Source organism: Pseudomyrmex gracilis, unplaced genomic scaffold, assembly GCF_002006095.1.
Source record: "Pseudomyrmex gracilis isolate BER0280 unplaced genomic scaffold, ASM200609v1 scaffold_261, whole genome shotgun sequence".
Lineage (NCBI taxonomy): Eukaryota > Metazoa > Arthropoda > Insecta > Hymenoptera > Formicidae > Pseudomyrmex > Pseudomyrmex gracilis.
The window spans coordinates 15,548-42,993 of NW_018020845.1; the positions used below are offsets into that span (position 1 = coordinate 15,548).

Below are 27,446 nucleotides of genomic sequence, written 5' to 3' on the forward strand. Positions count from 1 at the left end.
TCTCCTTATTGGTTCTCAGAGGAATTTATCCAGAAGATAGCTATCGAGAGGTATGAAGGAATCGGCCGTCAGTCAGAGTTGCAAACTCTGACCGGCTGGCACCCCGAGAACACCGAGGAGGTGGGGGACACGCACTCAAGCAAGAAGAACTTATGGCGTGTTGTGCGTGTTCCCACCACCTCCATGTTCTCGGCGCTTAGAGCCGGTCAGAGTTTGCAACTCCGCTTCGATCTGCGCACGCGTCGGATCCTATCCCACGTTCTCCCCATCACTGCGCACACCTCGTGCGCGCTCGCGGGGGCACTTGCACGATCCGCTCGGAACGTCCGCGAGAATCTCGTACCCCGAAGGTGAGAGAAGAAGCCGGAAGAGCGGGGAACGTTTCGCGTTCCGTTTTCCGTTAGTATTCCGCGTCGCGTCCGCTCGGAAACGTGGTCGCGCGACCACGAGTACGGCGACCGGGACAAGAAGAACGATAACAACGGCTGCGAGTAGCGACGGCGGTAGCGGCGGCGGCGGTGGTGGCGGTGGCGGTGGCGGTAGCGGTGTTCGCATTGTTGTGGTACGCGCACGTCAGAGACGATTAATGTGCGCGGGGAGGACGTGTGGTTGTCGCCGCGGCGACGGCGCCATCACCGCGGTAGGAAGATGTCAGACGCCGACTCGCAACCGTTCGACCGACTCGTGAACGGCGAGAGTAGTAGCGTCGACACCGCTGCTGCTGCCGCCACTGACAGCGCCGGTGGCGACAGCGGTGAAACGAAAGAAGGAGAAGAAGACAGCTGCGTGGGTGGCGGTAGTGGTGGTGGAAGTGTTTCTGGTGTAAGTTTTTGTATTGATGGTGTTGGTAATAACGATTCTGTTGTTGGTGTCAGTGACGTTGGTAACAACAACAGCGTCCTTCCCATCGTCGCGGTCGCTGTTACCGGCGGCGCCGTCGGTGGCGCTTTTTCGGACGTTTCCCGTGATGTGACGTTGCTGGACGCCCGCGGCGGCACGACGCCAGTAAGTTCTCGATGCGGGACAACAGTGCCATGCACCTGCGGTAATGGCTGTCGCTGTTGCATTTCTGTCATCGACCTCGCATTATCAACATCGTCGTCTTCGTCTTCGACGTCTCGTTTAACGACGCGCAACGTATCCGATGACGCAAACTGCGACAATGACGATATCGTCACTACGACAGACTGTCGAGGATTCGCTCTGAGTAGCGTAGTCGGAGCGGCGGTTGCAAGAGCGAGAACACTGGCGTTGGATGCCGGTGGTAGTATAAACGTTAAAACAGTCAGCAGGAGTAGCAATAGCGGCCTCATAAACAACACCACCGCTGTCGTGATTGTTGACACCGCGTCCTCGGTGTTTCACGACATTGACGAGGACGAAGAAGAAGACGAAGACGAAGAGGAAGAGAAGGAGGAGCATCATCGGCATTACAGTCGCGGCAACATGGTCGCGGCAATGAACGAACATCTGTCGAGCGGGACCACGACGACGACAACATCGTCATCGCCGACGGCGGCGGCGGCGAACGCTTTACGCGGGGTCGCAACCAATACCGCCGCAATGTCGTCGTCGTCATCGGCAATGAACACAATTGGCGGTATCAACAGCGTAAACTCCACGGCGACAATGACGATAAACAATACGATAAACATGGGAAGTAGCGTAATCGGTAACAATAGCTACAACAACAACACGCGGAATCAGGAATTTCAAGAGATGGACGGCGACGACGGCAAGACCTCGACCACAACCGGCGGTGCTGCTGGTATTCTTAGTTTTCCCTGTGATTTCGATCACATGTACGCCAGCATGACGGACGGCGGTGCGCCCACAGCCGCCACGGTAACCGCGACTTCGGCTCTCGGCGTCAGTCCGTTGCGCGGCAACGAACCACGTCAAAACGATCTCACGGAGGTCAAGCACCTGAAGGAGCTGCTGTTGCTGCACCTTGACCTCATACAACAGCAGTCCGAGCAGATCGTCACCAAGGACAAGCTTCTTGCCGCGCTACGTCAGGAAAACGAGACGGTACAATGTCATGTACACGTGAAATATGTTTTTTTTTTGTTTTTTTTTTTTTTTTTGTTTCTTTTCCAGTGAGAACGAAGAAGAGAGAAGGTCCTTTTTTTGGTCTTTTTTTTTTTTTTCACGCAAAATTTATAATCTGTGCGATGGTGAAAAAAATTTTTGTTACAAATTAAAAATAAAGAGGATTAGATTGTCATTTGTTTCCATACGATGTGAATTTTTTTTTTCACCGATTCGAGCCAACTCTTGGACAATTTCTTTTTGAATTTATGTTATCTGTCGCGAATCGCAAAATTGGCGATCCCGNCTAAAAACGTTCGTTTTGACGCACATGTGATGTTTAAAAGATTTTTTTTTTTTGTTTTTGCGGTAGTTAGATCACTCGACAATTGAGAAAAATGTGGAATAAAGTGAAGTGAGTGACATTGAGCCAACTTCGAAAACGAGTTTTCATCTTTTTCGATTCAGAAACTCTTCGTTTCCATTCAATCTCTCGCTGTTTTGTGCAAACACACCGCGTCATAATTTTTGTGGTGTGCTGTGTAAAAGCGACGAGAAACACAAAAAGTTTGAGGCAAGGACACAAGAGACTTCCACATGTGACACAAGATATTTACGCGAGCTTATCTTTAAACTCCAAACTGATGTTATCATTAATTTAAAAACATGTTTACACAATGTGTTTACATATTTGTTTACATTGTAACAGTTTAAAAGTTTATATAACCGCATGCGTGTTAAATATATTTATATTTTTAGATATATATATATATATATACAGTAGAACTTCGGTAACTCGAATCGCAAGGATTGTAAAATTCGAATGACAAAGGTTTTCGTCTTCGTCAAAGATTTTTTTTTTTTCGAGTCAAACAGAAACGTCAAGCAAAAACGATCGACTTGTAGAAGCTCTGTGTGTATGGGTTTTTTTTTTGTTCTTCGACCGACTCGGAAACTCGGAAATAAAAATTTAACAGAGACAAAAATGTAAATTTATATATCGTCACTCCCTACGTATAATTACATAAGTGTCACATATGGGATTTTCAGTTTATTGCATAATGACACTTAGAAAGTTTTGTTCTTTATGGTCACCAAATATTAAAAAAAAATTATTCATAAATAAGGTACAAATTTGAAACCGAAAGAGATCCCTAACTATAGGGAAACACATATGAAGAGCTTTATACTTTTAAACTGCTCTCCTCTAAAATTTGCGTTTTGGAGTTGCGGGATTATACGTAGGGAGTGACGATATATTATTTTATTGCAAATAAAGAAAAACACATGTATGCGGTGTGTTGACGCACACGGAGTACGGTCGCACGATTGAGTCAAATAGCGAAACGCGGAAGCATCTTGCTAAGGTTATCGCTTGTTTTTGTTTTTTTTTTTTTTTTTTTATTACGGATCTATCACTTCGAGTTTACAGAGGGTGCAAATAAACAGAACTCCGGAACTTCGAGTTGTGGAGGTTAAACAAAAATTATTGTTCGAGTTTACGGAGAGATATAATTTATGGAACACACATAGGTCTCTCGAGAAAAATTCGAGTTGAAGGAAGTTTGTGTGTTTTCAAATCGATAGAATTATATTTTTGAAAATGAAAGGGGACGATAAAAGAATTATTTTATCTCGCGCAAAAGTTTTATAGAGTTAAAGACACGTTCGAGAGATAGCGAGGTTCTGCTGTATGTATAAAAGTATGTAAAAAAAGAGACACACCACACACAGTTCACAAAATATTTAGCTGCATTTTTTCAGACGCACTTGCTTTGAAATTTCGTTTAAAAAATCAATGCAATCGCTCGTCGTGCTCTCGATCAGTTTATTTTCATTTTCTTGCGCGATTCAAGAGATTGTTCGTAAGTTTCTCAAAATTTCGGATCGATGATTTGTTCATCAAACGTCGTCGACGTTTAATCGCGGGTACAATAATATTCGAGTATGTCTCGTTTAACTCGAAGAAATACAATTGTCCGCGTGTTCTCGCCTTGTGTCCGACAGATATCGGAACGGAAGGACTCGCGATTTGGCACCATTTTGTAAAAACACTGCGTACCGCACACACACACACACGCACTCACGCACGCACGCACTCCCGATGTCAGTTCTAACTTAACCTCGCGATTCACCCTAAAATGCGCACGAGAGAAACAGGTTGACCATGAAGGTCAATTGCGCGATGTCAACACGTGGTGGCGCTACTTCCGCATTGAGATCGCACAATTCGGGGAGAGAAAAAAAAAAAAAAAAAAAGAAGAGGAGACGAGAGTTGCTGCGTTTCCCTCCGCGCGAGAAACGCTCGATGGTACCCGGAGTGTTCTTTGTGATTCGAAAATGACAGTTGATCCAGAGGACACGGGATAAAATCGTTTTGTTGCTCGAGGTGGAGTTGGATTCGCGGCCGCAAAAAAAAAGCTCTCGAATGCACGGATCGCACTCTCGTGTCTTTGGATTTTATCCGGCACTGCGAGGTGTTCCGTTGTTTCGCGTTGAAACGGCGCGAATCAACAAAGCGCGGGATTAACCATAAAGGACTTAACCTTCTTTCTCGCTTAAATAAAGCGAGATAGAAAATCCACACAACATTGTTTGAAAATCATCCATCAATATCATCGAGAGAATATCTCGCTAGTCGCGCGTCACAGAAATTTTTAAAATGATTTACGATCAAATGAAACACGAGACTGTGATATGTACACGGTACACGACGAGGAGTGTAAGAGACATTTATTCATATATGTACACACACACACGCACACGCACACATGCGCTCACATATGCAAATAAAATGTAAAAATGTTGGGAATATATATATATATGGTAAAACGATATTTTGTTTTTGTCCTGTGTTACAGTTGAAACTACGTCTTGAGCGTATGGAAAGACGTGTTAGTCTTCAAAAGTTGAAGACCGAATGCACCGAAAACTCAACTGGTTTGGAACACTTGAGCGTGTGTTCTCCTCCCGCTGTCAATTCAGTGAGCGCACCTTCAACCAGCGAACATCACAGAAACGCCCAGTGTGACAGTGGCAATACTCTGCACGAAAGTTTCAAAATACGTCTCAACACCACCGGTGGTATTACAACTGTCAAACAAGAACCAATTGATAATCAAATTAAGGTTGAGATTAAGCAAGAGCCTAACGAGACCAGATTTGAATGGGAGGAAAAGAAGAAGAGACGGTTGGATCAGACAGTTGTGTCTCCCGGTGGTAAAAAAAAGAGAGCAATCTCATGTTCCTCAACTGTTAGCAACGATGGTATACAAGATAAGGTATTAAGTCAGATTCAGCACGAGATCAGCAGGAAGAGCGAGAGGAAGGCAAAATCTTTTACAAAAAAAGAATCCTTTCTCACAACGGAGGAGCACTATTTCACAGCGGTAGGAGATTCGAATTATGCGTTAAGTCTAAAACAATCCAGTTCGGTAGAAGCAGATAGTTCTTTAGAAGTTCCGAATTGGAGAGTAAAGGTATACACGAGTTGCTACACAATGGAAGGGACAGAGAATTTGGATGATGAGATTTTTAACAAGAGACATCTAAAATTGGAAAATGACGAGAGAAGGAGAAAGCGATGGGATGTGCAGAGAATAAGGTTGGTGAAATTGTCCGCGATATCTTTTTGTTGTTTAATCGGAATTTTAACTTTATGTATTAAATATAAATGTTAAATTGTCATTAGGGAACAAAGACACATAGAGAAGTTAAAACAAAGGCAAGAACGTCAAAATCACCAAGCCACATGTTATAATATCAATCATACCGGTCCTTGTTCCTCATCTACAGAAGAGGAAACTGTAACATCTTTGTGGCCTGATGTGGAACAAATTCAAAGTCTTCAGGTGGATCTTCACTTACCAGTAACTGCATTTGGCGCTCCTATCACTAGTTTTACTCCAAGGTAAGAGCGTATAAAAGAATAATTTTTTTTTCAAATATATATGCAATTACATTTGCGAATCAACTTGTGTTCATATGTTGTATTTTGTTTTTACACATGTATTTTTCTCTTTCTAGCGAATTTTCCTTACCTTGGTCGAATATAACGCGAATAAAATGTCGACGTCCTAAACGTTTGATAGGTAGAAGAAAATCTACAAGTAGAAGAAAAGTTTAGAAGACATAAAAAAAACGAACTTTTTTTTTTTTATAAAAGTGGACTAAAAAGTTTTACCTGTTCCATCAGTTTTAAACTCCTGAAAGAAAAAAAAAAGAAAAAAGAAAAAAAAACCATTGCTCCCTCATATCTCAACATCGCCATATACTCGGATATCAGCGTTTTTTTTTTTGCTACTACGCAATATAGGATAGGAGCACCAAAGATATTTTTATTAACTTTTTAAACATCTCCGAAATGTTGTAGTATAATATGTATAGTTTATCTATTTTTTCTACATTTTTGTCGATTAAACAAACTTATCGTCTATATTTGTTTGATACATCATATTCTAAGTTTTGTACACGGTGTTGGTCATTTTATTTATGTAAACATGAATATGTATCACACAATATATAACGAATCTGTATGTCAATTTTTGCTGCTATTTGAATATCTCTCAACTCCAGGCCAGATTTTCCGTTCCGTTTCAGTGAGATGACAATACTGATGATCGCAAATTTTTTTATCTGTTGTATATTAAATAATTTATAATTACTTTTGTGATTTATTATATCTTTTGCTAATATTAAAGTTGTTAAAAAAAAACTCATATACACTAATAATATATACTTCGTAAAAAATAATGTAAGATTATGTTAACCGAAGAATATATAATCAATTTTTAAATCTTAACCCTTCGCGGCCAGACCTAAAAAAAATGACAAGTTGGCCAAATCGGGTCTGTGAGATCCACGCGACTTTAAGATCAAATATCTATGCGAAAAATTTAATATTTTTTCAATTTTTTGTTTTTTTTTTTTTTTGTTTTGTTTTGTTTTAATCGAAAGTTTGAACGATTCTGCGTCGATAAAAAAAAAGACAAATTGAAAAATCTAGTAGTTTCGAAGATAAAAAAACCTAGAAAGAAATTGCATGTTTTTTCTAGAAAGAAATTGCGCATCAGCGCAATTTTTAAGTGGACCCGTGAGACCCAAGTCTGGACTTGAAGGGTTAATATAATCCTTTGTTTTAGTAATTGTATGTATTCTGTACATAATATAAAAGTTTTTGACAATGATGAAGAAAATACTCTTAAAAGCTTAGGAATCGTAAAAACAGATTGCATTTGATGAACTCCAGAAAGTACAGTACAAATGTATTTGGTATACAGGTTGTCTCAAAAAATGTGTACTTTCCTCTCAAGGTAACAGATTCGTTGATGAATTTAGATGTCGAGATCTTCGCGAAAATCTGAAGGCCTAATTGTAGCATATAACTCTCATAGAGAGAGTAAACTATGTAAATCTTCAAGCGAGCTTTATTAAAAAAAAAATATATATATATATATATATGTTAAGAAAGATTCAATAATGTGAAGATTAAACTAAATCAATCGTGTTTCTTGTGTAATAAAGTTTTTTCACTGAAACATTCATATCGAGAAAATCTGTAATTAGAAGAAATTGACCATCTTTTTTGATACAACCTGCATATTGGATTAAGGTTTATTATAGGCGTAAAGTTTGTTTTATTTCCTACACTAGCTGCACCAGCTCAGTTTATCTTTTTCCTTCCTGATATGGATAAAAAAAAAGATAAACTGTGAACTAGCGCAGCCAGTGCAAGAAAATAAAACAAACCCTATTAATCTCGATACAACGTTCGCTGCTCCTTTATACATATTGAACGCTGTATTGAGATCGAATTTGCAGACGAGAAGAAACTTGGACATCGTAAAACAATTTGTAAAGTTACTGAGAGCGCAATAGATGGCTCGGTTTCAACGATCGAAGTAGAGGCTCTTTGATGATACTTGACAAACTTCCGCGTTTCTTTAAGCACAATCAGTTCAAACGTTTCGAGTCGATTACTTTTGAGCAAGTTATACCTGGTCAATAAAATTTATCTTTTGTGTGTGTGTATGTATGTATGTATGTATGTATGTATGTATGTATGTGTGCGTGCGTGCGTGCTTGCGTGTGTGTATTTTACGTGCAAATTTCTCAATCATAATATCTTTATTATGGTTATCATCGTGTCGTTCACCTGTTAATCATTTTCTATTTTACCTGTCGTATAATTGTGTTAATATTGCAAGAGAACTATCGAGCTCAATAGCATCTTTGAAACAATTTGTGATAATTCCGAGTTTATTTGCAGAGAGACTGTGGTATTACGAATATAAGAGATCGATTCGCAGATGATAATTTGACAACACTATTTCGCATATTTCAATCCACATTGTATCATAAATTTTAAGAGCTAAGGCGTTTAACTCGTAATAATTTATCTTCGCGAATGGAAAAGAAATGTACATTTTTCTTCGAAAATAGTTTTTTAGTATACTATCTTTTATAAATATATATTTAATGAAAAATATAAGTGTATGTGTGTACAATACATATATATACTGGTCACAATGTACACGCATACAGCACACGCTAACATAATATTGGAAGATAGTGTATTATATATATATATATAACCGTCCGTAAAAAAAAAACTTAGAATTTTATGAACAAAACAGCATTCGATGCTATTGATTTTAATTTTCAATATTTTATAAATTGTAACATTTATAAATTGTAACATTCTAGCTATAAAATGAATTATTATTGATCTTGAATTGTAGTAAGTATACCTATCAAACTATGTATACGTCTGAGAGAGAAATGTATAAATTATTTTCTAATACAACACACGTGTCAAAAGAAAAAGAAAGAAAAAGAAAAAAAACAAATTTTGTTGCTGGCTGTATATGAAAGTTTCCGTAAAGGAGAACTTTGTGTCTCCGCACAATGTCGCATTTGCCTTAAACGATCTGCTATGTAATAAACAAATACGTTTTTAGAAATAAAAGACGAATCGATGGCTCTATCCCAATATGTATATAACTCTCCTCGAGAGATACTTAGAGGAAAGAAATCATGTGTGTATCTTCGAAATTCGCATGCGCGCAGATAAATATTGAAGCAAGAATTGGAATTGTAATCCAGACATGTTCGTTCAATCCAATTTACTTTAAAAATAAGAAATTATTTGTTAGCTTATAGAGAACTATGTTGTATCTCAGCGAGTAAAAAACCTTGTATGTGTGTGTGAAGAAATACGAAGTTGTTTCTCGGAAAGTGACAAGAATTATTACTCAGGAGAAAAACAAATACAATAAATTACTACTGAAAAGATAAAAGTATTGTCTCTTACTCTTGCACACAACATCCACTAGGATTAAATAATCATGGCGATGGCATTGTGAAAGCATATTTCTCAAGATTCTCAAAAGCACTTTCTGTGCACGATAAACGGTCCTAGTTCATCGTATTCCTGTCTAGAGATCCACATCTGCTGGAACGTGCTTAGACTTGCAAGAATCGAGCCGCCGATCCAGACCGAATACTTTCTCTCAGGCGGCGCGATCACTTTGATCTTCATCGTGGGCGGTGCGAGTGCTGTGATTTCCTTCTGCATGCGATCGGCGATGCCCGGATACATGGTTGTGCCGCCCGAGAGTACCGAGTTAGCGTACAAATCTTTGCGAATGTCGACGTCGCACTTCATGATCGAATTGTACGTTGTCTCGTGTATACCGCAAGATTCCATGCCCAGAAAACTCGGTTGAAACATCGCTTCCGGGCAGCGGAAGCGCTCGTTGCCAATGGTGATGACCTGGAATTAAACCGTTAACTCATTACGTTTCATCCACTGACCACGCGGCTAGGCACAATCCATGACGCTTTTAATTAGATTAATACTAATGAATGTATTAAACTTGCCAGTTTCTTTTTTTTAATCGTAACTACTTATATATAAAGTCAGCATTTCTTTTTTTAATTTTGATATAATCGATTCTGTAATTCTGTTTAATTATGCGCATTTTAAAAAGTTTATTAAAATTTGATATTTGATGCTTTCGCGATGTGTTATGTTAATATTCGAAGAATGTTTTTCGGGATTGAACATCGCATTAGCGTCATTTTTGTTCCGACGTTTCGTGAACATTTCAGTTTACTTCATCGGAGCGCTTCAAGAGCAACCTGATATTACTGTAGCATCTCTTCGAATAGTTTATTAAAAGTTCATGTAGATTTTTTGCGTAACATCGGGATTATATATACATATATACTTATTTACCTGCCCGTCTGGTAATTCGTAGCTCTTTTCTAACGCGGTCGATGCGGCGGCTGTCGCCATTTCATGCTGAAAATCCAGAGCCACGTAGCATAGTTTCTCCTTGATGTCGCGCACGATCTCGCGCTCGGCGGTGGTCGTAAAAGTGTAGCCTCTTTCGGTTAGAATCTTCATCAAGTAATCGGTCAAGTCGCGGCCGGCCAAATCCAGACGCAGGATCGCATGAGGCAGGGCATATCCTGAAAAAAAAAGAAAGCATTGCGATTGTTCAATTGATATATTTTTGTTTTTTTTAATAAAAAAAAATTCTGATGTATACTTAAAGATGTAAAAATACCTTCGTAAATCGGTACTGTGTGAGACACTCCATCCCCGCTGTCCAATACGATACCGGTAGTGCGTCCCGACGCGTATAAGGACAGAACAGCCTGGATAGCGACGTACATGGCCGGAGTGTTGAACGTTTCGAACATGATCTGTGTCATTTTCTCGCGATTAGCCTTAGGATTCATAGGCGCTTCTGTCAGTAGAACAGGATGCTCTTCCGGTGCGACTCTGAGCTCGTTGTAGAACGTGTGATGCCAGATCTTCTCCATATCGTCCCAATTGGTGACTATGCCGTGCTCAATGGGATACTTGACGGTGAGAACTCCGCGTTTGCTCTGCGCCTCGTCGCCCACGTAGCTGTCCTTCTGTCCCATGCCCACCATGATTCCCTAAACATATTCTCGATTATAAAGAAATATTTCTAACTACTTTCTCGTCGCGCGCGAATTGACGATTATCGAATATATATATCTCTCTCTCTTTCTTTTCGTTTTACCTGATATCGGGGTCTCCCGACAATGGAGGGAAACACAGCTCGTGGAGCATCGTCTCCGGCAAATCCGGCCTTGCACATTCCCGATCCATTGTCGATCACCAACGCGGCCACATCGTCGTCGCACATTTTGAAATAATATTGTTTTCTTAAAGTAATATTTTTTTTTTTTTTTCTAATGTGACGGATGATTTCACGGAGCGAAATCTAGATTTAGCGAAATGTGAGAACGCGCTTGAACAGACTCTCGAAGTAATTAGGACGATCGCGCGGAAAGAAGAGACTCGGAAGAGACTAATATTTTACACCGACTTCTGGATCCTGTTTGAGTTTCTTCGCGGAAGGAAGAGTTGCTTTATATACAAACTCCCCTTCTCCCGCCGCGGATTCGCACACGTTTTTTTTTTTTTTTTTTACACAGAAACCTCAGGAACCGATAAATCTCACGCGTCGGATTAACACTAATGGATTTTTTTTTTTTTTTTCACGACAAAAAGCAAACAGATTACTTTCATTGTAGAAAATTGAAATTATTCAATACGATGTACTTTTGTACACACAAGCTATATTATTATTTAGTAACAATAATTATATCGGCAAAAATATAATACCTAATAGATTTTGTTGTTAAAAATAATTTGAGCGCGTTACTGTGATGCGTAAAAATAAACAGTTTAAGATACAGGCTCGTTCTTGAAAATTGTATGATACAATATAAAAGTTACGAGTGCTACAAACGAGATTTGTTGTTGTTATAATTATTATTATAAAACCAAAATTTGGCAGCAGTTTTTTTCTGCATTTCTTATTACAAATAAATATTTTCAAGGTTTTTTTTTTTTAATAAAAGAGACCTTAATTGCTTTTTAATACACGCCAATTACAACTAAAGGAACTAACTCTGCTCGTACATGTTATCTCCGTGAATGCACGAAGTTCTCGCAGTAACTAGAGCGTACACCTTTCTGCGTTTCCTCTATAATGATGTATTGGTCTTTTCGCAAATCTTTGATAGATCGCAATGTTTTTTTTTTTAGCTGAATGTAATTGTATCTCAAAAATTTTCTTCGAAAATAAAACCGAGCTCTATTCTCGTATAAAAAAAAAAAACAAAATGCGTTTACATATTCAGAAATTAAATTAAATTGCGATAAAAAAAAAAAAAATCAAAATAAAAGAACATAAATGTCTGTATGTTCTTCGATTCCTTTTTTCGTTTGTCACAAAAGTAACAAAATTAAATAAAAAACAAAAGTTCACAAATGTTAATCAAGCTTAATTACACGTCTTAATTGTTCTAAACTGCTTCCCACACACAAATGCACTTTTCTAAAAATAGATAATCTGTCACGAAACATATACAAAGAGAGAAAGAACGTATTACCTTTAAAACAGTATATATGTAAGTATTGTACAGGTATAATATATAGCGTTGTACAATATTTTTCTCTGTCATAACATTAAATTGAATAATTAATTTTTGATAAATCGAATATTATTTTTTTTTTGTGATCTTGTGTATCCATCGCGATTTAACCGATTCTGTCTATTCGCGTCACCTGTTGATAACAAGCTCCATTCCTTTGAGGATATTTTACAAACCGAAGCGCATTACAGAGAATCGCCGTTCCGTAGACTGATCTCGCCATCAGAGCGTCATTTATAATCACCATATTATGCCCCTTAATTAACCGTTCGACTAATGATATTAATTAGGCTGTGAAATTAAGTACCCACTTTTGGAGTTTTTGCATATACTTCTCTTAATATTTTTCAACGGCATCGTGCTACGTAACGATGTAACGCGGTGTGGAAAGGCAACGTGCAAGCAATTTTATTGCACAATCATCAGAGAGTATCATAATAGATAAAAAATACACGATTAAGATCATATTAAAATCAAACGTATATATATATATGTATATATATCTCGCTTCTCGTTACCAAGCAAAAAGTTATATGTATGTACAATTTTTACACGGTACATATTTGCGTTCAATTCGAACACAAGCATGTATAAGAATAGTATGAGAAAAATTAATAGAAAATAATAAGTGCAACATAAAATATATTTCATAAAATATTCGCTATATTATGTATTATACGGAGTTGAACAAGATATGCTTTTAAATTCTTAATTTTTTTTTTTTTTTCGGAAAAAAATATTTGCGTGTGTTTGTTTTCGTAAAATCACAAATTCGATATTCACTTCAGATTGACACACTCTAACGAAGAATAAATAAAAGCTTGTAGTAAATTTCTTTTTTTTTGTTTTATATATATATGTGTGTGTATATATATATATATATACACACGCGTATGTATACATATGTACATACACAATACACACACGCACGCACACGCATACACACACGCACGCACACGATATTTGCATTTTTTGCGTGCAAATATATTTTACTTCGTCTTTATACAAATACTGCACAAAAAGCAGCGTCACTTTCAAGATATGAACTTTCTTAATACAGCAAGTAAACTTTGTAAGAATAAATTAGATGTATATATATATATATATATATATATATATATGTATGTATATATATTGCCAATACTTCTTGTCACATCATTATCACAACAATCTTAAAATATTTTTTTTTTTTTACTTATCCCAGAGACCAACTTCTTTCATACGCGTTTGAAAGTACTTCTCCAAGGCATTGGCACATCGGTAATATTCTGTGTCGGGACTATTATACAGTCTACAATTGGTGAAAATCCGCAACATATCCGCTACAAATAATCTTTTAATTATATAATATCCAGAGTTCAAACGATCCTGCATAGTTTTGAGATCTGTAACACACGCGTCAATATAAATCTCCACTTCTTGCATTTTGTTTCGCGTTTTTATATTTTTATACTCTCTTATATTTTTATTCTTTTTATTTTATACTCTTAATTAACATTGGATAATGCATATGCTGTATAATAAAAAAAAAAAAATCGAGTAAAATTAAAAAAATATTTTTCTGTCAACTTACCCATGGGATACTTTATGTGATCGTAATAATCTGGAACTTCGTCCTTAACTACAGGTTTTAAAAAAGGCCACGCTGTGCTGTGCTTCTTTACACTATTCAGAACGCTACTCAACGTAGAATATAGAGAATCCGATGTATCGAGGCTCGCGTCTATCGATTCCGAATTCGGAGCTACTTTTGCGACGCCTCTCGTTCGTGTTTGAACCGAACTTTTCCATCCGGTCTCGTGAATTCCCGGAATAGATTCAATTGGGATGACTCTTATACCCTCTCTAAAACACGTTAAACCCGGATGCGCTTTTTGTATGTCCTGCTGCCTTTGGTAAATCAGTTTCTCGACAATTTTCTTCTGTTTTCTAATCACTGCCGTGAATTCGGTGTAAACGATCTTCGGATTCAATTCGCAGTGCATTAACGTCGCGCCCACGTAACGCTTGATGTATCCCTGGTACATCGATTTCGGCAGTTTTATGTCTTTGCTGAATCCCTGCTTCTTGAAATATCCGATAGCGAAGTCGTCCGCAAATGTGAGAAAATGCAATATGTTGTTCTTGATATGATAATCCTTCAACATGTTCATTAAGTGTGTTCCGTAACCTTTGACTTGCTCGTGACTTGTAACAGCGCAAAATACTATTTCGGTGAAACCTTGATTGGGGAACATGCAGAAACATATACCGCCGATCGGTCGACGATCCTTTATCAAAGCTAACGTTTTGTGTTTTCTATATGAACAATAAAACAAAAAGTTATTGCAAATTTAGAAGAATATTTTTCTTTTCTACTTTTTCATTCTACATTGGAAAACGTTACTCACGGATCGAAAACAAGTTGAGTAATATATTCTTTGGGCGTTCTAGGTAACTGATGACTGAACACATCTTGCAATCCAATCAGCCAAAGCATAGTTTGCTTCGACACTGGTCGAGTAAGGCTATTTCCGACTACGTGAAACTCTATTATCTTCTTACTCTCTTCCATTTTAGCGGTTTCGTCACGCGGTACGTTTGGTGGGAAAACCGCGTCCGAACCGGACATATAATTGGTATCGTTAATAGACGCGACAATTTCGGCAACAGTCTCATCCGGAAGATCTTCGAGATTTTCTTCATTTTTCTTTCTCTTTACATCGGAACGTCCCTCGGGAGTGGAACGTTTCTCCGGAGGTTTCTTTATTCCCGGACTAATATTTATTGTTGTAAAGTTATCCTTCTCATTCGGAGTAACAGTTACCTTCTCAAATTCCCCTGTTCTTCTAACTTGTTGCCTTTTTGTGTCTAGAGGCTGTTTAAATTTGGGATCCCATATAGGTGAGTTATCACAATATATTTCTGTTTCTAACATCGAAAGAAACCTTAAATATCAAAACCAGGATACACATAATTATACATCAATGGTAAAACATAAAAAAAAAAAAAAAAGAAGAGAAATGGAAAACATACTTGGGAAGATGCGTTAAACACATTACTCTCTTGTCGGGTTGAATCTTCTCTCTGTCGGTATAAATTTTATCTATTAATTGTCTGGATACTTGCTTAAATACAGCTTGCAAAAGCTCTTTTCCAAAGGCTACAGTAGTGTTGTAATGCTGCAAGGAATCGCAAAATTGAGGTATATGGCAGTAAACAAGCCAGCGAGTAAAATTGGTTCTGTAAGCAACAGCTTCTTTCTCATTCGTCATTCGTTTGGCGCTTGGTGTTTCGAAGCTCCAATAATTCATGCAGTGTAGAAACATTTTGGCCATGTCGCAAATCATTTGCCAGTCTTTCGGCGGCAAATGACTGAATTTGTATAAAACAAAATTTGTCACCGCTTGCACTATGCTAAAGTCCTCAAACGGCGGTTTTTTCAATGATCCTTCAATGACCGGTTTTGTCCTATATATAATAGACCTTCTTAACAATTTGTACAAATGTACATATACTCTTCTAGTATCAGGATCCTCCTCTCTTTGTACAGTAATATAAATATTCTCTGAATCAATAACCATTCCTAATAATCTATTAATTTCTTCTTCGGACAAAGATGACAAATGCTTAACATGATTCTCCAGAGAATGAGTACATCCGTGACAGGGGTCGTAAAAGGTTACAGGTTGCTGCGGGAGTTGTCCGCCGTTTTGCGATCTATTAAACATTTGTGGATTTTTCCATCCGTTACATTTACATTCTTCCGCTTGACAAGCGCTATATGCCGACAGCTTCAACAATTTCTTGACTTGTGGCCAATTAAAAATCTGCTGTTTGCGTTCCTGTATTCGTTGAACATTGTTGCTCTGCGAACTTGAATTCTGCGGCTTGGGCGCGTTAAGATCCTTATTGTTACTTTCTTGCGACACAGTGCTCGTAACAGGTTGTCCAGTCTCGCCCGATGACACCAAACTCGTCTGAGAATTCACGTCCTCGGTTGCCATCCTGAGAACATTTCACAAAATTTTTCACAAGTTTTTATTTGGAGCAAACTCTTTAATTTTATTTCTTTTTCTCTCTACAGTCATCACGCAAATTACCTTACGTCAACTCACTTATTTTTTTACAACGCAATCACTTTTTCTAAATTTTCTCATGAATCAGATTGGATTGGAATTAGGGTTAGAGTAGGTAGGTTAGAATCAAACTTTCTGTGTATATAGACGGTATGTTTCAATGGAAACGGAAGTTCGATTAGTTGGTCACTTCGGATGGCAATACAGTTCACCTCTTCCAACGCTTTTACCACTGGCTTGGCTTAGTTTACATCGTCAAAACGTCAGTATCATAGAGATGTAAGACTAGAGTGAGCGAGTCTTGTGCTGTCGCGTAAGTGGACGCGATAGAGGATTAGAAAGAGAAATATGTATGTGACATCTTTGTTTTACATCTAATGAGCAATAAAGATGGAATGATGCAACAGATAGCACGCGCTCCACAAACGCAGCCATTAAACGCAAGTAGCAGGTGGAACTGACCAATCACGTTAGTCGATTGGCTGATTTGACAAAAACGTGAATGGTCAATATCGCGTGATCAGCGACCTGCGACCATAGACGTGTGATATATAGACTGCGCGTTTGGCTGAAAAGATGTCTTCAACGTTGAGAGAGACAACATACTTTGAATAGTAACTCTTTCTCTGTCTATCAATGTCTGTGGTGGGATCAGGGCCTACTGTTTCCATACCACCTAACCTACCATCACCCCTTAATCTCTCTCACTCTTCTTCACTCCCACTATTTTTCTTCATCCCCACTTTTCCACTACTATTCTCTATCAATCAGCGAAGACTTCTTTTTCCCCCACTACTTCGCTAGACAAAGATGAAGCTACTGTTCAACACCAGCTGTTTCTGGGTGCGTTCAGACAACTCAACGGTTGAGAGATCATCACTTATGATAGGACTATTCTTCAACATCTGCTGGGGTTCCAAAAGTATGATCCAATCAGAAGTGATTATCTCTCAACAGTTGCACAACGGTTGAGAGATAATCACTTCTGATTGGATCCATACTTTTGGAACCCCAGCAGATGTTGAAGAATAGTCCTATCATAAGTGATGATCTCTCTCAACCGTTGAGTTGTCTGAACGCACCCATTTTCTTAACATGGCAAAGGTAGGGAACGCGCAGTCTATATATATTATACGTCTATGGTTGGGGCATGCGACGCGAACAAACCTTATGTCATTTTTGTGTGCGATAGCCTTAACACACACACTCGCGTGATCCAACCTAACTGATCTCTGGTTGAACATCGCGTTTTAAATCGCCAACAGTATCATCAACAATCAACAACTTTATGTAGCTAACAAACTAGCAAGAACGTTTGCTATAACGATGTAGAATGTATTTTCACGAACATCTACTTAGACAAATGTAATATTATATCAATTGTTCGAGACAATAAGATTGTTTGTGTGAATGCGGAAGTTAATTCGAAATTTTTGTTGATAATAATTTAGCAAAGAGATAAACAATCTTTAATGTAAGTTAATATACACATGTGTTTGAACATATAATATAACACGCACACATTTACATACATAATATGCAAATTTTAAGGATGACATCTGAAGATACCAACCATACAGCAGTGATTACTTTAGAAGAGAGCGAACAGCCCGCAATAAATACTCTGCAGCAGCAAGAAAATGTTATGAAGGATTCAAACTCACCCAAATTGCAGACTCAAAGTCGAAATACAAATATCACGAGAATACAACAACGTAAGCAGCAAATGTGCAATTGGCCGCGAGTCAGAAAATTGCTAAAACTTGCTGCTTACAGTACTTGCCAGTTGGAGGAGTGCAAATGTCCCAACTGGAAAAGTGTGCAAACAGTTGCAAGTTTACAGAAGGGCGAGCTTCAGCAGCAACCTATTATAAATTTCTACGATCCGTGCAAGATATGTACTCACTCTTTAGAAAGTCACATCAAACATCTGCCAAACCAGTCTGATGAAGAACTCAATAGACTGTTGAGAATGGCTATTGATGTAGACAATATATATTTTAGTTTACAATCGGAGAAGGACATTGACACCAGAAAAGTGTATTATTATTTGTACAAAGTGTTGAGAAGAAGCATATGGTCTATGACAAATCCAATTGTTGAGAATCCATTTAAACAACCACCATTTGAAGTCCCTAACATAGCAAAGGCGGTGACAAATTTTGTTTTATACAGATTCAGCCATTTACCTCCTCGAGAATGGCAGGTGATGTGTGATATGGCTAAGATGTTTCTGCATTGTCTAACGTATTGGAATTTTGAAGCTCCCAGCACCAGAAACACAATAGTCAGTTCAGAAGAGGCTGCTATATATAAAGCTACTTATACCCATTGGCTTGCCTTCTGTCATGTACCTGCGTTTTGTGAATCCTTAAGATATTACAACACTCCTCTGGTTTTCGGAAAGCAGATGTTGCGAGCTATATTTAAGCCATTCTGCAGACAAGTGATGGACAAAATGAACAATGAAAGAGACAAAATGACACCTAACAAGCGAATAATGGTCTTAACCCATTTTCCCAAGTATGTGGTAGTGTTTTTTTTTTTTTTTGGTTTTTTGTTTTTTTTCTTTAATGTTTGTTGATAATTTATAGATGGAACACAAAGCGTGATATTTTATACTTTAGGTTCCTTTCGATGTTAGAAACGGAGATTTATTCTGATACCTCACCTATTTGGGATCCCGACTTCAAGCAGGCGCTACCTTCTCATGTGCAACAAAGTAATGCGGAATCAAGGCGACTGCAAGCAAGAAAATCAGGAGAATTTGAGAGAGTTACTGTCACGCCAAATGAGAAGGACAATTACACAACGATAAATATTAGCCCGGGAATAAGAAAACTTCCTGAAAAGCGTTCTCTTCACTCTGAGAGTCGTTTTGACGTGAAGAAACGAAAACCCGACGAAGCTTTTGAGGATTTGTCGGACGAGACTATCGCTAAAATTGTTGCGACTATCAACGACCCGACGTATATGTACGGTCCGGATGCGGTATTCCCGCCAGACGTTCCGAGAGATGAAACCGCCAAGATCGAGGAAAGTAGAAAGATCATAGAGTTTCACGTTGTTGGAAATAGTCTCACGCAGTCTGTGTCGAAGCAGACTATGCTTTGGCTCATAGGATTACATAACGTATTCAGTCATCAATTAGTCAGAATGCCCAAAGAATACATATCTCAGTTTGTTTTTGATCCGTGAGTGTTAACATTCTTATTATTTATATTTTTGTGAATTAATTTGTGTTATTAATTATTTGATAATAATGCATTTTTACACTTATTACACGCAGGAAGCACAAAACGTTGGCTCTGATAAAGGGTGGTCGTCCGATCGGCGGTATTTGTTTCCGCATGTTTCCCACGCAGGGATTTACCGAGATAGTGTTCTGTGCGGTAACGAGCCAGGAGCAAGTGAAAGGTTACGGAACGCATCTGATGAACATGCTCAAAGACTATCATATTAAAAATAACGTGCTGCATTTTCTAACGTTCGCGGACGAGTTCGCTATCGGATACTTCAAGAAGCAGGGATTCAGCAAGGACATAAAACTGCCGAAATTGATGTATCAGGGATACATAAAGGATTACGAGGGCGCGACGCTGATGCATTGCGAATTGAACGCTAAAATTGTATATACCGAATTCACGGCAGTTCTTAGGAAACAAAAGGAGATAGTGAAAAAATTGATTTATCAGAGACAACAGGAGATACAAAAGGTTCATCCTGGATTAACGTGTTTCAAAGAAGGAGTGAAAGGCATTCCGTTGGAGGCCATACCGGGTATTCGGGAAACCGGTTGGAAAAATTACGCGCAATCGAAAACGAGAGGCGTGACGAAGGGAACGACGCAGACCTCGGAACTTATGGACCATGTGGACATGTCGGATTCTCTGTACAACGCTTTGAACAGCGTTTTGAATAGCGTGAAAAATCACAGCACAGCTTGGCCATTTTTAGAACCCGTGGACAGAGACGAAGTTCCGGATTATTACGACCACATAAAGTATCCTATGGGTAAAATCTAAAACAAATTATTTGAAATTTTTATAAATTTAAGGTTTCCACGATACGATTGCGCGGTTGTCAAAATCCCAAAGATTTTTTTGTTTTTTTTTTTTTTTATTACAGAAGCGAGAAAGATACGCAAAAGTTTCGCGCATTTTGTGTAAAAATATAAAAGATTTATTTATGTAATAAAACGCGTGTGAAATCCAATAGAATGTTCGTTCGTAAGGTAAAGTAAAAATGTGTTCTTTGGTTTCAAATAAAATCCAGGCTGTATACAATTGAATCGAAAAAACATGGACTTGTCGCACGGATTTTTACACCTGCCGAATTGTGTGTTAAGTTTGCGTTTTTTATTAATATAAATTATACTCCGAAGTGTTTCTGATATATTTTATAGATGTGCTATGCGTCGAACGAATCTTTTGATTGATCGCTAAACAAACTTTTTATATCCACACGAAGTGCGCAAAACTTTTTGACGCGTTTTCAAATTATTTTGGATTGGCTTTGTACAGATTTGCTCGTGTTGCTTAAACTTTTTTATTTTTTTATTCTTGTTCTCGCGACGACCAACTTTGCCACTTTTGATGATCAATATCAAATCGCGCATGACTCTTGGGGGGTGTCGGAGGAGGCCTTAAGCGATAGAAAATTATTATTACATTTTTTTTTAAATAAATAAATGTGAGAAGAATTAGAAGAATTAAAACCATGCGATTTTTTTTCCATTGCAGATCTCAGGACTATGGAAAACCGTTTGAAAGCCAGATATTATGTAACTAAAAGATTATTCATAGCGGACATGACGCGAATATTTACCAATTGTAGATTGTACAATAGTCTCGATACTGATTATTATCGATGTGCTAACGCTCTGGAAAAGTATTTTCAAACGCGCATGAAGGAACTTGGCTTGTGGGACAAGTAGAAGTTTTTGTGATAATTTTTTTCGTTTTTTTTTTTCGTAATATATTTAATAAAAAATACAAACTGAATTATCTTTCCTGTGTGTGATTTTTTTTAAGTTGAAGCTGCGTTCAAATTGAGAAGAGAAACCGAAGAGAACGAAAACCCGTCAGTTTCGCGCACATCTTCCCCCACTAGAAAGTCTCCCTGCTCCACGTCCATTGGCTGTCCAGCGAGTGTCCCACCCTTTGACGCCCCTCCCTTACTTATATATATTTATATATATATAATCAAAGGATCGGACGACAATTCTGATGATTCCGTTAACGCAACCGTTGTGAATTTGGCTTCAAAATTTTTGCGGAACGCGCCGAGAGCGCCGTCCGGAATTCCGGAGTTTTTGCACGTTGGCAGGGAAGAAGAACATTTTGTGTGTGTGTGTGTGTGCGTGAGGTGAGGTGATTCGCACAAGATCTTTTGGATTCTTCGAATCTCTATTGTGTGATCGGTAAAAACTTGCAGAAAAAAGATCGGGCGAACAATAAGGGTAAATACGTGCGTTCTCTCTCTCACACAGACACATTTTTTAGGTTAGGTTAAGGTAACGGGGAGTATTCCGAGATAGTATTTTACGTGGACGGACGTTCTCTGGAATTTGGGATCGACAAAAAAAAAGTCAAGTCCGAAGTGGTATATCGGTTACATACTTTGTTGTAACTTAATCAACATATTGCAATTTAAATTTGATACACTTAGGCGATCTGTGATACCGATCATTGCTTTGCAGTTTTATTTGCTCGGAACGATCAGACCCCGAGATAAGATTCCTGCTCGCTTATCGGTATATTTTTTTCGCATCATCGGTATCGTCGTCACATTGCGTGAAATTTTGTAATATCGTGCAATGGCCACCTGGGACGGTTCGTGCCCGGAGGATCCAAATATCCTCGTGTACTCCAATCGGAACACATCTGGCAACGCTGCGAACAACTGGCCACAGTTCGCCAGCAATATCGCTTGTCTGCGGAACGTGCCCGCGGATAGCTATTACACAAGAAACGGCAATCGGTATCCACATCAAGAACAGACCGGAACTACCATCGCGTTTTATCAGCAGCACTCGAACGCGATGATGTCTTTGGATCATAGCCGTCGTCAGGACCATTTACTGCCAAACGTCGCGTCTATCGACGACGCGCAAATGTCGAGCAACAATTTCCAACACTCCACGAGTGACATGCCTTCGACATCTCTGCACAACGTGTCTTCTTCCGGTGACAATTACAATAAGTCAAAATGGACAAACAATTCGGCGATCAGCAAGCATATTCCAGGTTCCGAGAACAATAGTGTCTTGTTTGACATAGTGGAGAATTCAAATTTGCATGCCTCAGCCAGTGAATTTGTGCCGAACGATATCAAACCGAGAAAAGAAAAATTTAACAAAAGGAATAGGTATAATAATAATAACGTAGTGGATAATACTTCCGATAATACTGGTAGACAAAACTTCAGATCTTCTAAATCGTTTCCCAAGAACGCGTACTTGTCAGATAACAGATACAAGAACAATTATAACAACAGTAACAAGTTTTACTCTTCCGCTAAGAAGGATGTGAATTACAAACAGAAGAATTTTCAAGACCCACAGATTCCACCTACAAGATCCAGCTACAGAGATAATCAAAGAACTCCCAACGCAAGGAATTTCAACAAATTTCAAAACAGCAGATATTACAACAACAGAAAGCATCAGTCAAACTCTTCTCTTGCGGAACAGAATTCTTTCGATGAGAATTTTACATCAACATTCGCAGATACGTCAAATACTCAAGATAACACATCTAGGTCTTCTAACAAAGATGTTCGAGAGAACAATTCATCTTCGAGCGCGAAACATAACGCAAATGAAGAGAGGACACTTGTGCATCAGATTAATAATCATTCTAAAAACGCGTTATCGGATATTTCTGATGTACAGCAAAATAAATCTAAGCGATTATCTTCTAATGGATCTAATTATTACAAGTACAATTTTAATGATACACAAACCGAATTCGGCCCTAAATATAGAACGGCAGCAGCTTCGATGAAATGCGCGTATAGAAGAAACAATGAGGCAAATCAGAAGGAGACACAAGTAGATAACTGGAGAAGTAGAACAGAGAAAGATGAGACGGCACAAGCGCAAAGAAAAACTCCCAAGAAAAAATATGAAAATGGTATGTTTATATATATGGTTTAAAAAAAAGGAGTTTAATTATTGTGATTAAATTATATATTTTATATATCACTTTTTATTTTATTATATATTTTATTATATTTTATTATTTATTTTATTATTTTTTATATTTTATATCACTTTTTATTTGGTTTATTTCAGATAATCATGTGAGTCAAAGAGAGAGATTAATGGAACAGTTGAACAAAGGAACGTTGGAGTGTCTAGTTTGTTACGAGCATGTCAAACAAACCGATTATGTTTGGTCCTGTTGTAATTGTTATCATGTGTTGCATCTGAAATGCATCAAGAAGTGGGCAAGATCCTCACAGAGTGGTAAATGACATTGAGTTTAAAGTTGAAAATAAAAGATGTGTCATTTTAATTTTATTTTATCTGTTCGTTCTCTTTTTCAGATAACGGTTGGAAGTGTCCGGCTTGTCGGGACGTCAGCATACAAGTTCCTGAAGATTACTTTTGCTTTTGTGGAAAGATGAAGATACCGCAGTGGAATCGCAGAGATGTGGCGCATACATGCGGCGGGACTTGCGGTCGAAAACTAACAAAAAATTGCAATCATAAATGCACTTTGCTTTGCCATCCTGGCTCATGTCCGCAGTGCGAGGCAATGGTGACCAAGTATTGCGGCTGTGGAAGAACATCGCAGATGCTTCTGTGTAGCACCCAACAGCTGTTATTGTGCGACTCGATATGCAACAAGGTTCTGTCGTGCGGCAAACATTTCTGCCAGAAAAAATGCCATCATGGAGAGTGCGAACCTTGCGACAAAACTGTACAACAAAGTAATATTAATTTTTGGTTAATTAATATATAATTTTTGGTTTCTATAGCTAAAATTCGCAAATAGTCTTTAAATTGAAATTATATTTTGTTATTAATAATAACAATATTACATATGCGTATGTACATATATATATATGTATGTATGTACATGTCATATTATGAGTACAATTATAATGTTACGTGATAAAATTTATAATAATTCGACTCTTGATCTCACTTAGCTTGCTTTTGTGGAAAAAAAACACAAGAAGTGCCTTGTCGAGCCAACGTCACGGATATGTTTTGCTGTGACAATGTTTGTAACAAACCGTTGGACTGCGGTAAACATTATTGCCAAAAAGTCTGTCATTTGGAGCCTTGCGAATTTTGCAGCTTGGCACCAGAAAAAGTTACCGTGTGTTGCTGCGGTCAAACACCTTTAACAGAAAAAAGAGAGAGCTGTTTAGATCCTGTGCCTACTTGCAACAAAATCTGTTCCAAGCCTCTGGCTTGCGGTCGGCCTAGTAAGCTTTTCAAAAATAATTCTCTTTGCCACTCTTATAATTCGCTAAAAAATTTATTAAATAAACGTGTTTTTTTTGTTTATAGGTAATCCGCATACCTGTAAGATGCGATGTCACACTGGCGATTGTCCCGAGTGCGATCTAACTACGGAAGTTAAATGCCGATGCGGTAATATGAATCGCGAGATTCCTTGCCGAGACTTGACGAGCAAAGCCGACGACGCGCGTTGCGCGAAGCGTTGCAAGAAGAAGAGATCCTGCGGCAAGCATAACTGCAATCAGCTGTGTTGTATCGATATCGAGCATATTTGTCCGTTACCGTGCTCAAAGACCTTGAGTTGCGGTCGTCACAAGTGTCAGGAAAGATGTCACATAGGTAGATAGGCATCGTGCTTTAATTACAATTATACACAAATTCGTCGATCGTGAAAACTGATGTTTACCTTCTCGGCAGGACGATGTCCTCCCTGTTTACAGAGCAGTTTCGACGAATTGTACTGCGAGTGCGGCGCTGAGGTGATCTACCCGCCAGTACCGTGCGGCACAAGAAGACCCGTTTGCAATCGACCTTGTTCACGTCCACATTCCTGCGCTCATGAGGTGTTGCATAATTGTCACAGCGAACTTACTTGTCCACCTTGCACCGTTCTGACTCAGAGATGGTGCCACGGTAAACACGAGCTCAGAAAAGCCGTACCGTGTCATGTGACCGAGCTCTCATGTGGTCTGCCTTGCAACAAACAGCTGTCTTGCGGACGTCACAAATGCATCAGAATGTGCCACGCTGGATCGTGCGAATCATCTGGACAACAATGCATGCAACCTTGCGCTATAAAGAGAGAACTATGCGGGCATATCTGCGGTGCTCCGTGCCACGAAGGCAAGTGTCCGGAGTTGCCGTGTAAAGAAGTGGTTAAGGTAAAAGTATAATAATAATAATAATAATTTTGTACATACGAAAATAATTGCAACAAACGTAAATTTATATATTTGATATATTATCTACGCAAAGGTTACGTGTCAGTGTGGACATAGGACTTCGAGTCGTGTCTGCAATGAGAATGCGCAGGAATATATGAAGATAATGAGCGTCCTGGTGGCTAGCAAAATGAAGGACATGCAGCTTGGCCATTCGATTGACCTGGAAGAAGTGTACGGTCAGAATGCAAAGAAGCAGAATCAGCTAAAGACTTTGGAGTGCAACGACGAGTGCAAAACGATCGAGAGAAACAGAAGACTCGCTTTAGGACTGCAGATCGTCAATCCAGATTTGAGCGGCAAATTGATGCCCCGATATACCGATTACTTGAAACAGTGGGCCAAGAGAGATCCGTTCTTCTGTCAAATGGTTCATGACAAACTGACGGAATTGGTGCAGTTAGCGAAAACTTCTAAGCAGAAATCCCGAAGTTATTCGTTCGAGGTTATGAATCGTGAAAAGCGCCATTTTGTTCACGAGTTGTGTCAGCACTTTGGCTGCGAAAGTCAAGCTTACGACGAGGAACCGAAGAGAAATGTCGTTGCCACTGCCGTAAGAGATAAGGTAAACAGAGCTTTAATTATGTAATTAAGAGAAACTTAAATACAATGTATATACATATATCATGTTTATATAATAATACGCGTAATGTTGGTGTAGTGTTGGTTACCGAGTTATAGCTTGCTGGAGATAGTTCAGAGGGAGAAGGGGCAAAGAAAAGTTCCAGGACCGGTGCTAAACACTTCGATAGGAAATAGCTCCACGAAGTAATTTTTTTTATTTCTAACAAGTTGCTTGAGAGAGATCACATGTAAGAGACACATACTTATTGGATATATGTTGCAGGACTGTTCTTTCGTTACCTGCGAAACAAGGTCAACAATCGATGTCAACAAGTGTAAAAACCCCTGACAAAGAAATCGATTATTTTGAATATCAAGGATAAATCGGTTACTCGTCGCTGACATGTAAAAAAAAAACAGGTTATATAAAATGGTAATGTGTGTGTGTGTGTATAGTATCGCGAATGACTCACCTTATATATGTACAACTCATTACGTACTTGTAATTTATAACATCGATAATTTAAAAAAAAATATCGTCGTTGTATTATCACAACACACAATTTTTTATTTACTCTATAATTTATTTTACTTTAAACACAGGCCTGGTGTCATTTATGTGAAATAATATTAATTTTATCTATAACACACACAAGATAGATTAGCAAAAAAATCTTTATCGTAATCAAAATGATTGTGATATATTTTTGTTAAAAAGATATTGTGTTTAATAGCTCGGCAATAATTTCAAACTCAACACAAAATGTTGCATTGGCAATATATATCATTTAATAGCAAACTTTGATGGTTTTCTTATCATTCTAATGTGTGTGTGTGTGCACGCGCGCTATGTAATATATATATATATATGTACAGTGTCCGGTAATAGCC

The 27,446-nt window shown here is 38.4% G+C and overlaps 5 protein-coding genes across 12 annotated transcripts; 3 read left to right on the forward strand and 2 right to left on the reverse strand.

Annotated features, from left to right (window-relative positions):
- Positions 1-569: 569 nt before the first annotated feature.
- On the forward strand, positions 570-6,572 carry LOC109859442 (serine-rich adhesin for platelets-like). Its single transcript, XM_020437724.1, has 4 exons — positions 570-2,031; positions 4,893-5,635; positions 5,723-5,941; positions 6,058-6,572. Exons 1-4 carry the CDS (start codon positions 649-651, stop codon positions 6,155-6,157), a joined length of 2,445 nt encoding a protein of 814 aa, XP_020293313.1. The 5' UTR covers positions 570-648; the 3' UTR covers positions 6,158-6,572.
- Positions 6,178-13,384, reverse strand: LOC109859445 (actin, clone 403-like). Of its 2 annotated transcripts, XR_002250708.1 has the most exons (5): positions 11,091-13,384; positions 10,605-10,983; positions 10,271-10,506; positions 9,344-9,805; positions 6,178-6,666 (listed from the first exon to the last, which is right to left on the reverse strand). XR_002250708.1 is itself a non-coding variant. In XM_020437727.1 (4 exons), the coding sequence occupies exons 1-4, from the start codon at positions 11,214-11,216 to the stop codon at positions 9,416-9,418; spliced, it is 1,131 nt and encodes a 376-aa protein (XP_020293316.1). In that variant the 5' UTR covers positions 11,217-13,384; the 3' UTR covers positions 8,076-9,415. The 2 variants fall into 2 exon arrangements, 1 of the variants encoding a protein (XP_020293316.1); XM_020437727.1 differs by lacking the exon at positions 6,178-6,666 and having other exon boundaries at positions 8,076-9,805.
- Positions 13,385-13,440: 56 nt separating this feature from the next.
- Positions 13,441-16,869, reverse strand: LOC109859438 (histone acetyltransferase KAT2A-like). 2 transcript variants are annotated; one of them, XM_020437715.1, is made up of 5 exons: positions 16,611-16,869; positions 15,529-16,500; positions 14,904-15,440; positions 14,087-14,811; positions 13,441-13,898 (listed from the first exon to the last, which is right to left on the reverse strand). In XM_020437715.1, exons 2-5 carry the CDS (start codon positions 16,497-16,499, stop codon positions 13,705-13,707), a joined length of 2,427 nt encoding a protein of 808 aa, XP_020293304.1. In that variant the 5' UTR covers position 16,500; positions 16,611-16,869; the 3' UTR covers positions 13,441-13,704. The 2 variants fall into 2 exon arrangements, with proteins under 2 accessions (XP_020293304.1, XP_020293303.1); XM_020437714.1 differs by having other exon boundaries at positions 16,596-16,869.
- A 900-nt stretch (positions 16,870-17,769) lies between these two features.
- Positions 17,770-21,665, forward strand: LOC109859441 (histone acetyltransferase KAT2B-like). 2 transcript variants are annotated; one of them, XM_020437721.1, is made up of 6 exons: positions 17,770-18,045; positions 18,123-19,094; positions 19,166-19,765; positions 19,861-20,585; positions 21,314-21,503; positions 21,605-21,665. In XM_020437721.1, coding segments are annotated over exons 1-6 (2,493 nt in total). In that variant the 5' UTR covers positions 17,770-18,043; the 3' UTR covers positions 21,609-21,665. The 2 variants fall into 2 exon arrangements, with proteins under 2 accessions (XP_020293310.1, XP_020293312.1); XM_020437723.1 differs by lacking the exon at positions 21,605-21,665 and having other exon boundaries at positions 19,199-19,765; positions 21,314-21,507.
- A 146-nt stretch (positions 21,666-21,811) lies between these two features.
- Positions 21,812-27,089, forward strand: LOC109859423 (protein shuttle craft). Of its 5 annotated transcripts, none has more exons than XM_020437680.1 (10): positions 21,812-22,175; positions 22,273-23,707; positions 23,869-24,042; positions 24,123-24,509; positions 24,732-25,013; positions 25,099-25,389; positions 25,468-25,931; positions 26,026-26,556; positions 26,653-26,759; positions 26,839-27,089. In XM_020437680.1, the coding sequence occupies exons 2-10, from the start codon at positions 22,390-22,392 to the stop codon at positions 26,936-26,938; spliced, it is 3,654 nt and encodes a 1,217-aa protein (XP_020293269.1). In that variant the 5' UTR covers positions 21,812-22,175; positions 22,273-22,389; the 3' UTR covers positions 26,939-27,089. The 5 variants fall into 5 exon arrangements, with proteins under 5 accessions (XP_020293269.1, XP_020293273.1, XP_020293271.1 ...); XM_020437684.1 differs by having other exon boundaries at positions 21,812-22,032; XM_020437682.1 differs by having other exon boundaries at positions 21,812-21,993; positions 22,076-23,707.
- Positions 27,090-27,446: the final 357 nt, after the last annotated feature.